The sequence below is a fragment of the Leptonotus elevatus genome, chromosome 10, assembly GCF_054856555.1.
Source record: "Leptonotus elevatus isolate MCC_2025b chromosome 10, RoL_Lele_1.0, whole genome shotgun sequence".
Taxonomy (NCBI): Eukaryota; Metazoa; Chordata; class Actinopteri; order Syngnathiformes; family Syngnathidae; genus Leptonotus; species Leptonotus elevatus.
The window spans coordinates 7,616,558-7,629,945 of record NC_141248.1 but is presented as its reverse complement, the minus strand read 5'-3'; the positions used below and the strand labels follow the sequence as shown (position 1 = coordinate 7,629,945).

Genomic DNA, 13,388 nt, shown 5'->3' with positions numbered 1-13,388 from the left:
ATTTGGTAGACAATGACTCTCTCATCATGGAGAAACACTGTTGTGGGTATTTTGCAAACATGAGAAGAGACAGTGATGCCAAATATTATTTGAGGTAATCAGTCCCATAATGGGACCAACAACAATACAAGTCAGTTTTTCTTGTGCACAAATGTATTTTTTGAGGAGTTTTGAGCAACACAGGTGGACACTTTTAAGCACAACTCTAGGGTACAAACACACAAGGAAGAAAGGGACATTTTTATGTGTAGGGTTTTTATTTATATTCTTAACCTACAATGAGCATACAACTTAACATGATCAAATGCTAGGACAAAAAGGTAAAACAGGAATAGGATGTTGACTTTACAACTACTTACATCAACTTTCCTATCATGAGTGGAATAAAATGAATTCACATTAAAATGTTACATTGCTTTAACCTCATTCTGAATTTTACACAACCTAAAATCATAACAGATTGGTGATTATTTTTTGGCAAACTTGATATCCCTCACACACACACTCTTCTCCAATGAGAAACACTTCCTTTTACAGACTTAAATACATTAAGTTCAAGTAACAGGGGAGATTATTTTCCTTGAAAGAAAAACAAAATTAAAGTTGAACCCAGATGTTGACTTTGGGGGCCGAGCAGCAGCTTCAGGGGATGGGGGCTTGCAAGTGACGATCAAAATGATTGATTCACATTTACACTGGAAAAATAAAGTCCCTGATTGAAAGGCTGTAAAACATATATTCACATTCTGCTTGCTTAAGTAAATGTTAACATGGTTGCAGTGTTCCTCCAACCCCCCATAGCTAGCCCACTCCCCCAGACATCTGCATGCTAAACACCTTTTTAAATAGTCCAGTTTAAAATAATCACCCTAAACAAACAGCTTTTAAGGTCGGGGCCCATAATACACACGCACACTCACTCATCACGCACAGACACACTCGCACTCACATTTGTCCTTGTCCTCAAAAGGCCTGCGGGTGGTATTAAGGAATTCATTGATTTGACTTTATCAAAATATAGATGCATTCATAATACATGAAGGGGGCTAAAATAAAAACAGTGAATGAAGATACAATGATACAAAGCATTTTGTTTTTTTGCTTAATACACAAGCAATAGGACCACAGAGTTCAAAGTTCAGGCATCGTCACGGAGAAAAAGGTGAGGGGGGTAATCCAACTACTGGCACTGTTATGCCTTTGATGCCATCAGTTCATCTTGATGCCTGATCGCAGATCAGATGTTTAGACTACCACTCGAACGTGGCCTCATCTCATCTTTTTCCTGCCCAAAAGCTTTATCCGGTCAGTCCATCAAGAAAAAAAACCATTATAGTAAAAACAAGTATCCGATTAAAAAGTAGCGTTAAAACCACAACCTGGAATTTAAAATTCAAAGTCATCGTCTGCCATATCGATGGCCCAGGCGAACTTCTCGCGCTGGGTTTTGTTATAGATCTTCTCAACGGGAATGCCCCACTTCTTACACCTGGCAAGAGAAACCAAAGTTAGCAGGCTGGACACCTTTTCTTGGAGGAGGGACACATTTATATAATAAAATCATGTGTATTACCAAGCCACAGAAATGCGAGGGTCGAGATAGTTGAGCTTTGAAGTGCCGAGCGCAATTTGCTTGTTCTCTTCGCGATCGGTGGCCTGCACTTCCAGCTTCATCAGCTGCTCTTCTATCCTCTGGACGGCCTTCTTCTTCGTCTCCACGGCCCTGCACGGTCACGGCTCATGATTACACGAGGAGGGCGGAACCCAACAAGTGCAGTGCAGCACATCTTAGGGCCACTCACTTCTTGGATTTTTCATCCCTCCGTACTTTGGCGTCAGCCTTGGCGCTCTTCAGCTCTCTTTTGGCGTCCGACAGCTGGTCCCTTTTAGCTTCGATCTGAGACAAATAAAAGGGGATTACTCGGTAAACGGAGACGCTGTGGTGCCTTTGAGAGGCAGAATGGTCACAGGTGCTCGTCACAGACTTACAATATGCTAGGGAAATCTTAAAAAAATGAAAAAATAAAGGAGGGGGGGGGAGGGGGTTCAATGTAGCAGCCAAGTTAGTGGGGGTGACTGCTCCATCAAAACGTAATTAGCATTAGCTTAGCATCGCCATAAGCATGTCATATCTACTACCTATTCACATCTATGGCTGATAAACCAATACAAATCAAGAGTGAACCTACTGCGCACATGACATACATGGCTAAAGGAGGAGTCCGCCGACGGCGATGCAGTAAGCCTACTTGACAAAGCTATTTTAGTGTCTGGGAAGTAAAAAAAACAATTTATAAATAAATTCTGGGCCTCAGAAAGTCAAATCTAACCTTTACTGGATAACGTCATCGTGTCAAGGAGAAACGAAAAGGCGTTTCCTTGCAAACACAGGAAAGGACTGCACACTTTTACACAAATTAAATTCCGCTTTTCCAAACTGATATCATCGTGCGACGGCGAGTATTCCTGACGAAGTCTCTCACTTATGGACTTAAAATTTAAAAAAATATATCATTAAAAAATCCAGTGATTGTTTTTGTGAAGGAATGTTTTTCCATGATTTGATTCTCAAACCTATAATGGAAGGAAAGTTGTTCAGAATTTTTTTTCTGTCCTTTTTGTTTTGAACTTATATTTCTTGTTTTCATTGACTATTCACGTGACCAAATAAATAAATAAATCTTGCTCAGATAGGATAGGAAATTGTCTTAGGCAAAAACGAAAATCCGAAGAGGCCTTTGTTTCCAATGCCACCTTTGCTTGCTTTAAAAAAACGCTCATTCGAAGCTTACAAAAGAAAAATGTTTTTTTTCCACTTCAACACCACCACCGTTTACTGCACTCAGTTCTAAATAAATTAGCGCAGTCTTTTTATGCTAGCTAGTTATATAATTTAATGACTTTTTATATTTTCTGTACTTTGACAAGTACACTTGTCTTCATAGATATACTTTTACCAGTCATTTTTTCCCTTTTTCTCACTTCTTAAAAAATAATATATATATATACACACACGTTTGAAATAAGATTTATAAAAAATAAATAAATAATAATAAATAAATAAAAAGATGATTGACTTGGGATCAAGTACTTTTATTTATACTTTTAATACATTTCAAATAAAGTAGATTTTTCCAGGAATAATTTTACTTATTCTTTTTTTGCACCTGTATCTGTACTTTTATTTAAATAGAGTGATTACTTCATGCACCACTCCCCATGCTCACCTTAGTCTGCAGGTTCTGCATGGATTTCTCAAACGTCTTGGGTGGAGCCCTCTGGTGGTTACACAGGATGGCCACAGCTCTGTTGGCCCTGTTGTAGGACAGGATCTTGGCTGGGACGTTCTCATCCACTAGAGATGAAACGGCGATTATGTTGATTTGACAGTGACGGAAACAGACGCTTAATTATTATTGCAGACGGCAGCGTACTATTTGTGAGCTCTTTGAGTTGCTGTTGCAAGGTGATCGATGCGTTGTATGTACGGAAAACTTTGGCTGTCAGACCGTCCATCAGCTCCTGAAGGTGCTTGTTGAGAATCGAAGTCTGACGAAAGGAAATTTGAATGTGAACAAGACATCAACATTCCAAATACGAAAGGGTCCTTGCCTTGTGACGGTGTGCAACAAATAAGTTTGTGCAGTGCCCATAAAATATGTAACACAAAAAAGCACGCTCAGTTCCCGTCTTTTATTCATTGGTTTGTTTTACATGTACTGGCTTACAAAATGACGACGTCACTATCGCATTGGGTTAGTGATAGACTGCAGCACTTTACCAATGTATATTCAAATGTGGGTTACGTCTCAGCTGAAGGAATGGAACCATCACAAAGCAAGGACCCCCTGTATGTAGAGCGGCACAGTGGCAGCTTGAAGTTTGAATGCCCCCGTTGGAGTTCAACCAAAACGCTGATGACAAACATGGCCCAAAGTGGGGTTTCAACATATCAAATGTTGTGAGTGCAAATCAAATGAAGTACTCGACAGTTGCGAGTCAATTCCGGCTGCACCTTTTGGCATCTTCATTGTTTTTAAGTACTGGCTGGTTAACTTTGACTCGCAAATTCATGACAATGCTGAAATGTTGCTGAGCGTCTTGAAACAAGATTGTGGTTGAACTCCAAGGTACGACTGCATATTTCCCAGCTTACGTTCAGGCGATCAAACAGGTCGTCATCTGGCTCTTTGTTTTCCATGAACAACTGAAGGTTTTTAAAAACCTGAAGAGAAAGCACAGCCATGAATAAGAGTTTGCAGTGAGGCCGTTTTTCTTCAGCGTGACATCTCTTCTCACCCTTTTCTCCACCGGGACTTTGTTATAATATCGGATGGAATCCTTCCCCAGGAAGTCAAACTCCACCACATACTCTTGACCGTCGTTCTCGGGATAGAGTTTGAGGTGTTCCACTCTCAGGGAGCAGCAGCCCACCGTGTCGGCCGTCTCTCCTTCCTCTTTCTCGTTACCTGCTCTCAGAGCCAGCTGCAGCAAACGAGACCAAGCTGGCGTTTGTCACATTGCGAGTGAGAGCGCCGTACACGGGCAACGTGGAGCTCACCTTGTCGATGAAGTAAAGCGCCACGGCCCTCTGTCGGATCCTCATCTCCTTGGACTTCCAGTCGTCGCGATATTGGGTCCTAATGCGGTCCACGCATTTCTTTAGTCTGCGGGCCGTTTCATACTTTTGCCAGTCCTTCTCTCCCTGCACACAAACAGTTGTTACATAGGAAACAATTGCATTACTACATGATGTCAGATTGAGGCCGACATACTTCATTTTGCGCTTAGCTGAGGTCTATTATTTTCATTCACAGGTTTCATGTCTCCACATCTGAAGACTAGAGCACATTGTTTCTATTGAATTGTGTTCTTAAGAGCTGTCACAACCCACTGCTTTACTGTGCAGAACAGGGCGACAGAATTCCATTCCTACACCATCACTCAACTTTTACATCTTCACCTGCGAGTACAGACTTTAAAATGAGTGACACGGCATATACTTAATCAAGCATTTGTGTCTAGTTTATATCTTTCAGGATAAAATTGGGCCTTAAAGAGATTTTACAGGAGCTGCCTGGTATGCCCAGATCTTTCCTTTAGTCAAAAACTCAACACACTTCCAAATGATTCTAGCAGACGATGCCACATTGCACACAATAAGGGAGGATGCTCAATGATCAAAACGGCAACTCATGTAGCGGCCCACCTTGATCCTTGAGCTGGGGTTCAACATGATGTACTTGATGGAGCCTTGGATGTTCTCAGTCCACGACACCAGCCAAGTCACCTTGTTGTCATGACGAACCTCTTTCCACTTTGTGCCCGGAGGAGGCTGCGGGTGCTTGGAGTCCCTGTGCGCGTAATACATTAATACAGCGCGTCTGCAATGTTAACTGTGCACTTGTGTTTTTGTCACCTAACATGGTTTTTCAAGATACAATAGAGTATATTTAGGACATTACCTTTTGTAGTCTATATTGAATAAAAATATGAGCAGTCAGTGACTTTCCCAAACCCACATACATAACCATGCTGCTGTCAAAAAACAAAACAAAAAAAGCACTCACTTGCTGCAGTTGACGATGATGTCTTTAGGTCTGATCCGACGTTTAAGCATGCCCATCTTGGGATGGTCTCCACGACCACGGAACAGACCAGGGGGCTCAATGCGGAAATTAGCAATACGTTCCCTGTGGTTGTCCATGATGCAGAAACCGTACTCCTGCAAGAGGCGCTCATTCTCCGTTTTTATTTTCTATGAAGGCACAAACAAATTAATCAATGCCATGAGCACAGTAAAAAGTTAGATAACGTGAAACGCAGACTTGGCTTCTGACAAACCGAGAATGTTCTTCTACATGTATGTTGGTACACAAAGAAGTTTAGCAGGATTAGCTCTACAGATGCTGTTTGCTTGGTGTTCCACATGAAATATATGTGTTCTCATAATATAATTGTGTGTGTGTGTCACTGTTCCCTAGTTATTTTTTTATTTTTTTACTGTGATGTAAAAAAAAAAATCCCGCATTAGGACTGATAATGATTGAGAAACGGTTGAGGTGTTCCTCTTAATGGTGTGCAATGAAAGTTCTCTCAGTGGCCTAAGAATTTGCCTCCATGCAGCACACTCATGATTTGATTGTTTTATAATAATCCAATTTATACAAGATTCATATAATGTGAACACAGACTGTAATGATTTTAGGTTAGTGGTATTATGTGTGAAAACAAATTCACATTGTATCACCGCTATAGGAATAGAACTGTCGTAAACAGTTTCAGTAGAATATTTTGTGATTTCAAGACATCAACTAGAGTTGGTCGCAGACATGTGCAAATTAAAAAAGATCAGCATTTTGCCATAGTAATAAAAGTGACAGAAAAGTACCAATTTGTCCTCCTTGGACATGGCCTTTCGGGCTTCAGACTGAGCCTTGAAGTACTCTGACATCTCAGAGAAGTTGCACTTCTTCAAGTCGGTGATCTTAGCCTTTTCCTCTGTTGACATTTCCTGAATTTGGGAAAAATATATACTATTAATTTAAAAAAAAATGAAGATTGGAGACACTACAAAGAAAACATGTCTTATTTTCCACCTACTTTCCGCCAATCTTTAAAAAAGTTTTTTCGAAAGATGTCCTTTGTGGTGTACTCATGATCCAGCATTTTGGCAAAGAATGTGGCCACCTCTTCTGCCTCTGGGCTGAGCTTCATTATCTTACCTTAAAGACAAAAAGATGTGTTGATCAGCCAGGTAGAAGTTGTGTTAAGTAAAACGTAGGTGTCTTACCATCATAGAAGAAGTTGACTTTGTTAGGGAGGGGCTCATATGGTGGGGCAAACACAGGCCCTTTGTGCTCCAGAAATTTCCACTTGACACCATCTGTGTATCTCTCCTCTTCCCACCTGGACTCAGTGGCAACATATTGAAAGAATTGCGCCAAACCTACTCACAAAAACTAACTCACCATTTCCATTTCTCTTCTGGTTCCTTTTTTGCTTTCTTTTTCCCATCAGCAGTTTCTCCTTTTTTATCTTTCGTCTTTTTAGGCTTTATGTCCTAAAAGGGAAGACAAAAATGAAGTGAGATGGAAGCTGCAACTTTTGCATATTACATCAAATGCGGTCTCGGAGTTGAATTCTGCACAAATAAATAACCTAGAACATGCTCAATGATCTTAAGATACAACAGGTTAAAAAGAGAACAAGGACATTTCAAACTCAATGTGCAATATGTACTCTTGTTACTGGAAAAAGCAATCACAACCCCTAAATGTCATTCCCTTCAAAACTTTTTGGTGCAATTCAAATGTGACAAAAGCAGCAGGATCAGGCTACAGGCTAAATATGCACGCAAAGACGGCATTGTAACCCACCTTCTTCTCCTTGTGCTTGTCCTTAACCACTGATAAGCTTTAGGACTAAGAGGTCGAAACAAAAATGCAATAAAAATAGAAGCTATACAAGAGCAGGCTACAATTAATTCTCCAAAAATGCATTTCAAACCCGAAAAAGTCACAAGAGTTAAAGCAAGACATTTAGGGGTTGTGATGAGGCCAAGTGAGAACAAATTAAGACAAAAAGTCCAAAACTACATACATACAACTTAATGCTAGTGCTCCCTAGGTTTACTGTTATAACTAATGGTGAATAGTAATGTGGGGTTTATAATCCAATCCATACACAAATGATAAAAAAAAAAAAAAAACAGCAGCAATGTAACAAATCATTTCAGTGAATACAATTTCCATGTAATCTCTGACATGCATTTGTCACTTCTATGGTGCTAAAATAAACTATCCTGGGTTATATGTCGAAGAGTTCGTGATTTAGTCAGGCCTATTTATTTGAATTACAATTCGATACATTTGCTGAAATAATATCAGAATAATGTTTGACACAGTCTCCCCAGTCTTTCGTGTACTTGCCTGATTTAAAATGTAGGTGCTTACCTCAATTTGTTTCCTTTTCTTGTCCTTCTTGTCATTTTCTGTCTTTACTTTTTTGGGCTTAAAATCATAACTGAAACATGGAAATTAAAAATGTCAAGTGAAAAGACCACCAAGATTACAATGGTATGTTCAAATGTTTATTAGTCACTCACTCGTCATCATCATCCCGTTCTCTCTTTAGAGACTTCTCATGTTTCGGGGAGTGGTATATGTCGTCTGGCTCACACTTCACATGTGCTAGGCTGAAAAGGCAGCAAAATGATCATGCTTTCAATTTTATACAGGGGTGCCAAAAGTTTCCACATAGGGTTTGTAAACTTATTGCCCACCCTGCGTATCACAATGAAATCCTTTAAAACAACTCAATACATACCTGGCAAATCCATTCTCTTTCTCTTTTTTGATTTTACCATCAATGACTTTCATCTGTAAAGGTAAACACGTTTCTTAATCAACAGTCATTCCCTTCAAAACTTTTTGGTGCAATTCAAATGTGACAAAAGCAGCAGGATCAGGCTACAGGCTAAATATGCACGCAAAGACGGCATTGTAACCCACCTTCTTCTCCTTGTGCTTGTCCTTAAATTTGTCTGTGCTTCCATCTTTGTGCTTCAGCTTTTCCTTGTCTCTGTGTTTTTTGTCAGATGAGTGGTCACTGATGTATCAATAAATGAAAAACACATCTAGAGATCAGATTTAGTGGAACAAAATGTACAGGGCACCACCCAAGTTAGGGAGGTGTGCATTTTTTAAAATTGTAAAATAAACGTTATACCCATTGCCATGCTTTAGTTTCTCCCGTTCCTTATCTTTCTTGTGGTCCTTGTGTTTATGTTCTTTATATTTATGCCTGTGGGAGTCTACAAGAAAAAGAAGGTAGTTAAAGAGTGGCAAACAAAATATGGTTTGAGTTTCTATACTGTATATCCCAATAAGATGGGCAGTGTCAGGAAATAAATAAATCACTTCAAATCAATGATACAAAGACAGCCATTGTTTTAAGATAATGTGAAACAGTGACATGTTATAACATGCAAAAGAACACGTCTTGCCTTACTTCTCAGCTAAGAAAGACAGTTTTATCATCATAGATTAATAAAGTCAGGCTTTATTAATAAGTTTTGGGGTGGGTCAAAATTTCTAAAGCTGGCGATATTGTGCAAACAGATTCTGAAAACTGTGTATGTGTATGGCTTCTTTTCATCCAATATTGTGTTAAAAATTGGCTTGTGCCAGCCGAGTACAGCCAAAACAAAATCCCTATATAAATACAGGTCATTTTATTCATTTTACTTGGATACTGCAGTTCAGAGCTCTGATTAAAAAAATAAAAAAATAAAAAAGTTCAGTGAGTGCTCTAAAGAGAAAACGTTAAATCTCTAAGTAATGTAAGCATTATGTACTGCAAGCAAACAAAATTGGCTGAAAATGCAGTCACAGTTAATCGGCCCGTTGTCAAACTCAAACCGCTCTACCATGCAGCTCTAAAATTGATTACAAACTCGGCACAGAGGACATATCACTGTACTTTTTGCTTCTTAATTTGTTGGTCCACGCAGGCTGTAGAATTGGTATACTTTTATATACAGTAGGGCTGCACAAAACCAAGCTCAATGTATTCTTAGTTAAGTTTTTTACCATAGATAATGTTGGATGGCGATGCACGTTTCAATTTGTTTCTTACTGGTCAAATGCAGATAAAAGTATACAATTCCATAATAATTTTATTGCGATATGCATATTGAATTGGGCCAATATCAATATTTTTTAGAGACATTGTGCAATCCTATAGTATATGACTATTTTTGATTGACTACAGTGTTATATGATCTCTAGTTTGTGATTATTCATAATTCCACAAGTCTCAGAACCAGCAGCACCGTGCATTTTTCTGAAACTAACAATTGTTTTAATAAATTGAGAAATTTATGAATCTGAGTTTATAAAAATGTTTTCATTGCCATCCCTTCATTCAAAAAAGTTAAATTATTTATGATGCAGACTGGTTCGGTTTGTAATATGTCAAAAAAATAGGTAAAATGTTGGTCATTGTTTTCCAAAGTAAAAGCAGAAGTTTGCAAATGTCTTAGATAGTTATTTGATAATGAGTCAGAAGGATACAAAAATCAGAGAATATTCACTGCGGAGAGGCTTAAATTCCAAGGACTTCAACAACTTTAAATTAAACAAGTTTCCTAAACAATAAATAATAAATTAAAAAAACATGACGTTTATTTGTCGATTAATCATTACACATCTCAAGAGAAGCCTACATTATACCTTTGCCTCTGGCCCTGGAAAACCTTCAGTCGACTCAAACCGGCCTGCCTCATTGGTCTCTATTTCTAGTTTCAGACTAAACCATGATAAATTTCTTGATACCAGTTGCTCGTGCTCTGACATGTTTTTTTGTTGAACATTTCATCAGTATTTACTGCTCTCCATTCCAGGTGGAGAGAAACCTATCGAGGTGTACTATGTGCATGAAGAATATAGTAGTGGATAGTAACACCTAGGGGTGTGAATTGCCTGGCGTTTCGATACCGATTAATCCCGATACAAATCTATAAATTGACTTGTGATTTTTTAAAACTCAAATTTAGAAAATACTAATCAGTAAGATTTACACGTACACGTACACTGTAAGATTTGTATGAAAATGTATTTATTTATCTGAAAATTCAGGCTTATAACTGAGCCACTGCATTTAACAAACAGGTTGCAGTCAAAATTTATTTATTTATCTGAAAATTCCGGCTTATAACTGAGCCACTGCATTTAACAAACAGGTTGCAGTCTGTTTCATGTTTGAACAGCACTGAAATAAAATATTAAGGCTTGGTGTACCATTAATATAACATTCTTCAATGCGTAATGTGCGAATCCTAACCCTAAGTAAGACGTTTTGTTAAATATTCCCATTTCAAAAATTATGTTAAAAAATCGATTCGGCCGCATGTCGAATCAATTCGAAAATTGTGCGCTGTAATATCGCGATATATTGCCGAATCGATTTTTTATAACACCCCTAGTAACACCGTGGTCAGTCATATCATATCCTCTGTCACTCAAGAAAAGAAAAAAATAAGGCCAAAAAAAATTATTTTCCCTTTAGCACATTTTACAATTGTAAATCACTTTACTATTAGAATTTTGTGTGTTTTAAAATACAGTAAATATTTTGTATAAATCATGTTTAGCTTGTTTTATATTTGGAATTTGAAACAGTTTGTAAATTATGTATAAGTCAATAAAGTTCTTAAAAAACTGGAAACCCATTGACAGTTGTAATTGTCCTGTGTTCTTTCATGTATCATTTTATGTTAACTTTAATGTGTTCTTTTATTTATACATTGTATTGTCAAGATGTGAATTGTGTGCTGCTTCTAGGCCAGATGACCCTTAAGAAAAAAGACCTCAATGGGTTCTTATTTCCTGATTAAATAAAGGTTTGATGGATTGAATGGCAGGTGACGCTCAAGCCATTCGTGTCCCAAAAAATATTGTTCCATCTCAGCCCGGTGTCAATTTTGTAAGGCAAAATCAGTCACCTTGTCATTCTTCATATTTGTGGTATTTGAGACGTTCCAATTAATCTAACCAAAATGCCTGAAACGGTGTATTTGTAAACCCCGTTTTGCTACTTTAACTGAACTTAAATGTTGTCCAAAGCCTTGTGCTGTCAAAAGTTACTTTCTCCTTGGCAATGAAAAATTAACAGCCGGCGGTCGAACCACTAATTATGGTGTCGTAAATAAGGCCATTGCTATCGCTTATCACATCATGTTCCCGACTGTAGCGTGGTGGAAACGAGATGGGGCGCCCTCTCAGCCATGCACACCTCTGAGACTGTGAGCTTGGGTTCAGCTTGCAGTAGTCAGGCCGCTGCGCCGAAAAAGAAAATGGCGCAGAGACTAAGTCCTCAACCCCCAAACCCTCACTTTCAGGTAGAAAATTCGCCCGTTTAACGTGACCGACGGCTACATTTAACACAATAAATCGCTAAAACACCTCTACTTCTACCCAAATACGCATTCGAAGTGACGATATTATTTTCCAAACAGCTGTAGCAAGACCTCCCTTTTGAACAATAGACGCTTGTGAGTGAAAGAGAGGACTTAGTCTCTGGACGCCATTTCTGTCCTCTGCTTCAAACTAATCTCATGTTGTAATTTATCACCGAAGATATGTGTAAATTAGATAAAAAGCATTTTAATCGTGATGTAGATTAGAAGTGTTACACGCTTACCGTTCACCCGAGAGCCACAGTCGATCTGAAATATATTAGAAAACAGACAAGGGTTACATTTCATGGAAGCTAACCAGCCGGCGGCTAACTAACTTTGAACTTGCTGGATGGCAAATCGACAGTATCTTAGCTTCTTAGCTAGGTGAGCTAACGTGCTACGCTGGCTGGTAATATGACTTAGCGGCTAATACCTAGACTGCTAGTGCGAAATGCTAACGCCACATTAAATGCAGCCTTACGGCATCTCCATTCAATTGTGCGTCTAATCACATAATATAATGTGATAACTCGTCAGCACACTACTGTGTCCTCAATAACAAATACTGAATACAAGTTGTCAACATGACTATTATTAAGAAAACGAGTAGACTTATAGAAGACACTCGGCCAACGCGCATTAGCAGCCACTGTTCACAGCTAGCCAAGTTACCCTGTCAAGCCAAATTAAATGCTAGCAAGTATGTACGCGCTAAACATTCATGTCGACGTTACCTGGTCCTCGCTCTGGGAATGGTCCCCACTCATTTCCCAAGCGCTGATTGCCAAAACTAAAATTAAAAACGACAAACGTGAGGAGTAACCACACACCGGCAAAGAAGCAGAATGAAGAAAGGACTTGGTTGTGCAAGACCTAAGTCCCAAATGAATTACAATGCGCATGCGCTGCATTTAAATGCTTAGTGGCAGTGTAGCTCCTCCTCTGGAGAAACGTGTTGCGTTTTAGTAGCAGCTCAGCTCTCCCAGGTTCATTTGTTGAATCCACAGAACAGATGCATGATGTTTACTGTACGATAGTGATCCTTGTTTGAATGACATTCTTCAGTCCTTTAATTCAAATATGGAGGTGACCAGAATGTGGGCCAGAGAATTCACGGCCGGCCAACCTGCCCTCAGTAACCTTGAGAGCCAACAACATAAGGCAGCTATCACATAACTCAGGAGTTTCAGACTACAGTTGATGTGCAATACCGAACGTAAAGGTCACTGGCCATGTGTTTGACTATAGCAACTAACAAATGTTCTACACCAGCTGCAACGCTATGGTTTTTGTTTACATCATCCTCTTATGAAAACCGTGTCTCCTCTACTGCGTGTTTTGGTTAACCTGTGAGCCAGCAAAATAACAGATGACGTGTAATGACGGTGTATAGTGTGCGGATAACATGCCGAGTCGACTAACCAAT

At 39.0% G+C, this 13,388-nt stretch overlaps 1 protein-coding gene across 1 annotated transcript; it reads right to left on the bottom strand.

Annotated features, from left to right (window-relative positions):
• Positions 1-244: 244 nt before the first annotated feature.
• On the bottom strand, positions 245-12,865 carry top1a (DNA topoisomerase Ia). The gene is made up of 21 exons (XM_086086606.1): positions 12,697-12,865; positions 12,205-12,229; positions 8,731-8,815; positions 8,514-8,610; positions 8,329-8,381; positions 8,108-8,197; positions 7,956-8,025; positions 6,972-7,063; positions 6,794-6,909; positions 6,604-6,725; positions 6,392-6,514; positions 5,571-5,758; positions 5,210-5,354; positions 4,562-4,705; positions 4,300-4,485; positions 4,157-4,225; positions 3,435-3,549; positions 3,228-3,355; positions 1,803-1,897; positions 1,574-1,723; positions 245-1,489 (listed from the first exon to the last, which is right to left on the bottom strand). The coding sequence occupies exons 1-21, from the start codon at positions 12,862-12,864 to the stop codon at positions 1,387-1,389; spliced, it is 2,364 nt and encodes a 787-aa protein (XP_085942732.1). The 5' UTR covers position 12,865; the 3' UTR covers positions 245-1,386.
• Positions 12,866-13,388: the final 523 nt, after the last annotated feature.

Bases quoted from the DNA above. Each gene is read 5' to 3' on its own strand.
- top1a (XM_086086606.1), bottom strand. From the start codon at position 12,864: ATGCGCATTGTAATTCATTTGGGACTTAGGTCTTGCACAACCAAGTCC. The intron at 8,198-8,328 runs GTATGTATTGAG...CTGCCTTTTCAG, and splicing joins AAAGAGAATGGATTTGCCAG to CCTAGCACATGTGAAGTGTG. The intron at 3,356-3,434 runs GTACGCTGCCGT...TTTCATCTCTAG, and splicing joins ACTCAAAGAGCTCACAAATA to TGGATGAGAACGTCCCAGCC.